General features: G+C 49.9%; 1 protein-coding gene across 1 annotated transcript; it reads right to left on the reverse strand.

Annotated features, from left to right (window-relative positions):
- Positions 1 to 715: 715 nt before the first annotated feature.
- On the reverse strand, positions 716 to 7,363 carry VSX1 (visual system homeobox 1). Its single transcript, XM_058562214.1, has 5 exons — positions 6,940 to 7,363; positions 4,397 to 4,475; positions 3,822 to 3,945; positions 2,503 to 2,683; positions 716 to 1,005 (listed from the first exon to the last, which is right to left on the reverse strand). Exons 1-5 carry the CDS (start codon positions 7,361 to 7,363, stop codon positions 716 to 718), a joined length of 1,098 nt encoding a protein of 365 aa, XP_058418197.1.
- Positions 7,364 to 7,605: the final 242 nt, after the last annotated feature.

Consider the following 7,605-nt stretch of genomic DNA (forward strand, 5'->3'; position numbering starts at 1 on the left):
GAAACATTCATGAAATCCGAGTCACTAAAGTGCTTTCAAACATAAATTTTAAGAGACCAAGAAGCCTCGTCTGACCTTCAAACACTGTTTATAGATATTCAACAATTGTTTAAACATGGTCCCACGCTATTTCAGAAGAGAAGGGGAAAGTGTGGCTTTCTGTGTTGAGTTCCAATATGCATAGCCTATCAAATGACACTCGGGAGAACACAAAATTATTGCCAGACAAGAGAACTGGAATGTCCAAAGCCAAGTTCAAAGTCAAGATAAGAATTCGTTCATATGTCTGTATGGGGTCTTCACTATTTGTAAAGACATCTGAGTCTCTGGAGGTTAAATAACTATATTTTTGAACTCAGAGTGAGGACATCAGACCTAACCTATTAATCTACACAGTATATTGAACCAAATCTCAAATGATGCCCAGCAGGAAATAGGCTTTTTGAACTTTAAATCCTCCCTCCTCAAGTTCTACAAAAGAGAAGCAAAATTTTACAAGAAATTGATTGGTTCAAGTGCATTTAAGGAATGGTTTCCATTCTAGAATGAAATAGGAGTTTCCCTAAGTCACCCATTTGTCTTCTTAAAGCAAGTGGCATTGCATTTTACCCTGACACCATAAGAAGAAAACACAACTGAGAGTATTTGTCTTCGACAGCTTTCGTCTTTTGAACAATGTACAAATTCCCAGCCTTGGAGGGTGGACCTGCGGGCCTCATTGAGCTCCCCCTCTCCCGGGCTGGAGCCCCTCCAGCCCCCTGGAGTCTGAACATCCTTGAGAGCCAGTCCCCTGGTGTGCTGTCTTGGTCTCCTGCCGTGCAGAGCTGGAGAGGTCAATGGCCACATCGTCCAAGCTGTTCTCAGGGCTGCCTTCATCTGAGACTCTCTGAGAGCCTGCCTGACTTTTGCTAGAACCTTCCTTGATGTGTTCAGAGCCCCAGAGTTCTGCCATCTTTTCTTCACTTCCTGGTTTCCTTATCATCCCTGTGGATTTTTTATGCATCCCTAGCAAAAAAAGGAAAAGAAAAAATAAAAATAGATATCTCTAAATTCAGCGATTAAGTAAATTTCTTCCTTGTCATTCTTCTCTAAATCCCATTAGAACTGCCCCTGTCGGCACTTGTCTCCGGGGCCTCCAGGAGGCCTCCCACCGCGAGGCGTTGAAAACTAGCCTCTGCCAGTCATGCGCAGCCAGTAAAGGTGCCTTGTTTGGATGATGTGGTGATTTTTTAAATTTTATTTTAAAATTCGTTGCCAACATTTTAAAATCAGAGATTGCACATCAAAAACCAGACTTCCAGCTTCTCTCAAAAAGTCAGAGTGTCTAGCAGTACTGGGCCCTCTTTCTTGTATGGCCACAGACCTCCGGTGCCCATTAGCAACCCGCCCACTCCTCCTCCGCCCCCCGCCCAACCCTCTCCCTCAGTCTCTTCAATCATTGAGGGCAAAGTCAAAACCATAGTATGCCTGGAGTCTCCAGTCCCAGCACAGTGTCTGGTGGGAGGGGGCTCAAAAAATATTTGCTGAACAAAAACTCTCCCCCATCCCCCACCTAAGATGCTGCCCAACCCCCTGACCCCAGTCTCCCTCCCTGCTTGGGGTGCTGTCTTGTGACTCATTTCTCCAAGCCTGCTGGTCTCTGGTAACAACAAACAGACCAATAAGGTCCCGCTTCCTCAGAACGCCCAGCCCTAAGCTCGGACCTCATCAGCGTAGACTGTCATAGCACCAAAAATCTAAGGGACAGAAGAGCTCCGTGGAACCTGACCTCCTGACTCCCATATGCAAGGGGTTCATCAACTCCAGGTTTCACTGCTCTGCACTCTCCTGTCTCCTATTACCATGGCCTCAATGGTATGGTTTCCAAAAATTCTACTTGCACTCGACATTTGGGAAACATATTTCACATAATCGAAGTATATCATTCCACTCCTAAAACCACGGCCTGATGCGACCTTTCCACACAGTCTACACAGTCCCAGTGAAAAATAAGGCAACTGGGCTGCCCCCGTGGCTTAGCGGTTAAGTGCGCGCGCTCCACTACTGGCGGCCGGGGGTTCGGATCCCAGGCGCGCACAGATGCACCGCGACTCCGACCATGCTGAGGCCGCATCCCACATACAGCAACTAGAGGGATGTGCAACTATGACATACAACTATCTACTGGGGCTTTGGGGTAAAAAAAAAAGGAGGAGGATTGGCAATAGATGTTAGCTCAGAGCCGGTCTTCCTCAGCAAAAAGAGGAGGATTAGCAAGGATGTTAACTCAGGGCTGATCTTCCTCACAAAAAAAAAAAAAAAGAAAGAAAAAGAAGGCAATTGACCAGATAATCTAAGCATCGTAATTAATTAAAAATCAGATGTGATATTTGGGACCTGAACCTGAGTCAATTTACATTGCTGTGCTTTGCAAATGGCTGCCTTACGTGGGACCATCCTCCCCCCCCCCCCCCCGCCCCCCATCTCTGGCCCTCATGCTCGCTGCAGGGCAATCTTCCTTACCTAGGAGCCAGGGTGCACAAGAGCCCACCAGGCGGCGGTTGGCGGAGTCGAGGATGGAGTCGGGCAGCGGGATGCAGTGTCGCACCATGGCCCCGTAGAGCCCGTACTCCGCCATCACGCTGCTGCCGCCCCAGCGCTTCTCCCGCTTCCGCCACTTGGCCCTCCGGTTTTGAAACCAGACCTGGTTGGAGGCAGGAGGGGAAGTAGAGGGGCGTACAGAGGAAAGAGGCGGTGAAGAAGGACGCTTAGCGGTGTCCCTAGCACAGAGTTCTAAAAAGGGCCAACTACCCACTCAGGGGGACATCTAGGACCCAGACCTTTCAGGAGCTGTGCCACCGCTCACTCAGCACTCATGGGGTCCTGTGCCACCAGTTTCCCCTCAGGTTGTCCACAGTGTCAGGAATGACACACATCGAATCTAAATATTCCCACATTGTGTAAAGAAGTCCATTTTTCACATTGATTGGAAATAGTTCACCTGGGCAACGGCCCCTCCTAATCTCAGGTTATTGGATTGCATTATCTTAATAAAAGAATAGCATTGAATATTGTTTAGGTGAGTTACTGTAACGGCGTATCTTCTGGCCTGGAGAAATGGCTAAGGTGTATTGTCAGCAAAGAGGCTAAGGAGTATAACGTGATACCTTTTTGTAAAAACAAAGAACAAAATTCTATGTGTATATGTGAGTATGTGTGTATTTGTGTACATATATATTTTTGGGGGGGGCCAGATAAATATATGCCATGGAGATTGGTGTGCAGAAAGGTCACATCAGGCTGATTTACATTGGTTTCTTTGAGTGTTTGTAGTGGAGGGATAGTCATTTTTTTTCACTAATATATCTTTATATAGTCTCTAGTTGCAGCACACATTATTGTGTGATTTTTAAGAATGATTTAATAAAAGGAAAAACGGCGTGTGGGGCCGGCCGGCACAGCAGTTAAGTGCACGCGCTCTGCTTTAGCGGCCCAGGGTTCGCGGGTTCGGATCCTGGGTGCGCACCGACACACTGCTTGTCAAGCCATGCTGTGGCGGCGTCCCGTATAAAGTAGAGGAGGATGGGCACAGATGTTAGCCCAGGGCGGATCTTCCTCAGCAAAAAAAACAAAAGGAAAAAAGGCGTGAAGGTTGCAGGGAATATCCTCTGGGAAAGAACACAAAGGACGGCTCTAGCATTGTGGTGCTTGCATCTGAATGACCCCCAGTCTGCTGTGAAGGGGAACGTGTTGGGCTGTGCAGAGGCGGCTGTGGGTTGAGTATGTGGGGATAAGATGTTCTCTATGGTGTCTTTGGGAAGGAGAAAGGGGACTCCAGACACCTGTATTCGGTCTTCGGGGAGCTGGGTTTTCACAGCCAGCATTTCCCGGGCGTACACGTCAGGGTAGTGGGCCTCACTGAATGCCTTCTCCAGCTCTTCCAGCTGGTGGGCGGTGAAAACAGTCCTGCAGGGAGGCCAGAAACACATGTGGGCACGTGTCCACAAGAGGCCCCAGGCTTCCCAGCCTAGAGGACCCCTGGGGCTGCCTCCTCCATTGTCCAAGCCCCAAAAGGCCACCTCATCATAACTGGGCATCCCACCTCTGAATGATTCGCCTCTGGAAAGTACAGAAGTTTGGTTCAAACAATGCAGAGTTCTTTAGCTTTTTTCTCCTCAATGAATTTCATCAACTCATTCTAAGAAGACCCATTTTAAAGGCCCATAAAATTGTGTCTGTAAATTGCTACAAAGATTGTCCTGCAGCCTCCTGGAAATTGCGGAAATATGTTCTTAAATGGCTACCGTTCCCTTCCTACTGCCAACCAGTTGGCCACTAGGCCTGCTGTAGCCCAGAGCCGTGTGTTCTCAGATGCTGAGTCCCGAGGAAAGGTCAGAGAAGACGGCCTGGCCTGTACCTGTGCCGCCGCTTCTTCCTTTTGCTCGGGGTGGGGGGCGCCTTCAGTCCACTCCTGTCTGCAGGTGGGCTGTCCTCACCTGTTAGCACAAGGAGAAAGAGAGGACTTTAAAGGTGAGCATATTTTTCATTTTATTTTCAGATTTTAATTTGAGGATTGAAGCAATGGACCTGTCAGAGAATGAGAGTGTTGACCAGGACAAGCCCGCATTTGTAGCACTCACTATATTACAGGTACAGTGCTCAGCACTGTCCATGCATTATTGCAATTATTCTTCATAAATTAAAAGAACTCCAAGGTAGCTGCTATTATTATTCTATTTTTACAGATGACAAAACTGAGGCACAGAGAGATTAACTAACTTTCCCCAAATCATACAGGTAGTAAATGATAAGTTGGGGTTCAAACCCCAGACTGTGTGAAGCCAAAGCTACTTGATCACTAATTGCATTTCCTAACCCCACTCAGCTCCCAAATTCATCCACTTCCTTCTGCCTCCAACTTCCTCATCTTAACCAATACACCAACATTTCTCAAAGGGAGGGCTGAGGTTTGCGACATCAGAACCTTAGTCAGAACTGCACTCCCTGCCCCGCTGTACCAATTCTGAATCTCTGGAAGCAGAGTCCAGGAAACTCATTCTTGACAAGTGTGCCCAGATGATTCCTAGATGCACATGCATTCCTAGGAGCCCCACTCCAGTCTGCTTTATCCTTTGATATCCATTATATCATATGTTAGAAGGTTAGAAGACTAAACTCTTGTCAGATTCACTGTTAATAAGCATATTTGGGGGGGCCGGCCCGTGGCCTAGCGGTTAAATGCGCACGCTCCACTGCTGGCGGCCCCACCCAGATCCCAGGCACGCACTAACGCACTGCTTGTCAGGCCATGCTGTGGCGGCGTCCCACATAAAGTGGAGGAAGATGGGCATGGATGTTAGCTCAGGGCCAGTCTTTCTCAGCAAAAAGAGGAGGATTGGCATGGATGTTAGCTCAGGGCTGATCTTCCTCACACACACAAAAATAATAATAAAAAAAAAGAAAAAAGCATATTTGTTTCAAAATACTATAAAAATAAAGGCAAAAATAATAAAATATTAATTTTATTCCTACATCAATTAGCTCACCGGAAAACTGTATACTTGGATTATAATATTGTAATATCCATGCTGTCCAATCTGGTACCATTAGACACATAAGGTTATTGAGCACATGAAATGTAGCCAGTCCAAATTGAGACCTGCTGTAAATGTAAAATAGTCAGTGTATTTAGAAGACTTAGGACCTCCCAAAAAGTAAAATATTAATACTTTTTATATTGATTACATGTAAAATGATAATATTTAGTATGTATTAGATTAAATAAAATATAGTATTTAAATTAATTTCACCTATTTATTTTTCCTCTTTAATGTGGCTTTGAGAAATTTTCGTTACACTCGCAATTACATGATGTTTCTATTGGACAGTGTTGCTCCTGATCTTCCAGAAATGCCCTCACAGACTAGGCTGTAGTTGCATTTTGCCTTTCATTTAATCAGTGCTCACAGAGGAAAGCACCCATCCTATGAAGGTGGTTTCTGCGTTTTTAGTGAAACAACTAATAGGGGGTTAATTGCATCTTACACAGAGACTCATGAAATAAAGTCCTTGTAGAGCTGAAGGTAAGCTCCCTTGCCTGATGATCTGGCGTGCATCCTTTTATTGTTAGCGGAGGCCCAATGTACTCTTTTTGTTTTGGCTGCCAGGATGCTCAGCTCTAGGTTCTACTACATAGTTTCAGTCCATGTTTTCTTGTGTAATTCTCCACTTTCTTACCCACACCCAAACCTCTAGATTTCTTGGCCCTTGCCCTTTACAGAATTTCATTGCTTCCTCTTGTTTCCCCATAATCCGCCTCGACTTCTTTGAGGAAACAGGCGGGCTCGGAACAAAACGCTGAGCATAATTACAATGTAATTGGTAAGGTTGTTTCTCACGTGTGGGGGGGAGGGCGGGCGGCGCGAGGAGGGAAACCCGGTACCCAGACTCCCTTTTCAGCACCCCGGAAGAAGGACAGTTCCAGGCCTCCGAGGCCGCGCTCTCCAAGGACCCGTCAATCATTCAATCAACTCAGCAAACATTTGAGCGCCCGCCAAGTACAGGGTTCTGTGCTGCTGATGTAACAAGGCAGGCCTAGGCGTCTTGGACTTAACGCCATTCCCAGAGGCCGAGAGTCGCGCGGGTCGCGGGGGGAGAGGCCCTCGGGAGACCGCTGCTGGGTCGCCGAGATCCCCAGGGTAGGTCCGGAACCGGTGGTGGTATCCGCAGACTTGGCGGGGACCAGATCCCGGAGGAGAGGCAGGGATTTGGGGAGAGGCAAGGGGCAGGAGGTGCGGCTGCGAGAATACGCCTCCCCCGACGGCACCACGCTCCCGGGTCCCCGCTTCCTTTAGATCTGGGATGCTGGGGGTGGGGCTCAGTGGGACGATGGGTGTGTTACCCTGCACAGCCCAAGCCCGAGGGAACAGAGGCAGGAGCGGGATGGCCTGGCTTGATTACCGGACGTTGAGACGCTCTCGCTGCGCTTCTGGTGGCCGGGCGGGGGAGGCGGGCGGCCGGGGGCTGGCGGGGCGGCAGGCTCGGGCCCCTCGGGCGGCAGGAACGGCACATCGGCTAGAAGCAGACAGGGCGCCCTAGCGGCCACGGGCTGCTGCGCGCCGAAGCCGCAGAGGAGACCGAGTCCCAGCGGGAGGGCCCCGCGCGCCAGGCAGGGGCCGCCGAGCCCGGGACCTGGGCAGGGCGTCGCCGCCGGGCCTTCGCAGCCCGATCCCGGCCCGGGGCCGCCAGGAGACGGCATCTCGGCCTCCAGGCCCAGCAGGTCAGTGATGGCGAAGCCCCGGGGGCGCGAGCCGGTGGGGGAGCCACCGGGCACCAGCGCCCTGCTCCTGGCGCGCCCTTCGGAAAGCGCGTCCCGGCCGGTCATGGCTTCTCAGTCGGCGAGGCTTGACCCTCTCTAGGTCACCTTTGCAGAGGGGGCTCAGCTCAGAGGACGCTTTATACGACTGGGCCTCCCGTCAGACCCAGAAGGCCAGGAGGGCTCCAATCAGCAGGGCGCTGACGCGTCATCGCTCCGGACCCCGCGAGATGGGGACGCCACTAGTTCCCCTCCCTTGGGCCGCTGCCCTCCCAGCTGCAGTCTCCTCCTTCTCCCCTCTCCTCTCCAGT

Source organism: Diceros bicornis, chromosome 19 (assembly GCF_020826845.1).
Source record: "Diceros bicornis minor isolate mBicDic1 chromosome 19, mDicBic1.mat.cur, whole genome shotgun sequence".
Lineage (NCBI taxonomy): Eukaryota > Metazoa > Chordata > Mammalia > Perissodactyla > Rhinocerotidae > Diceros > Diceros bicornis.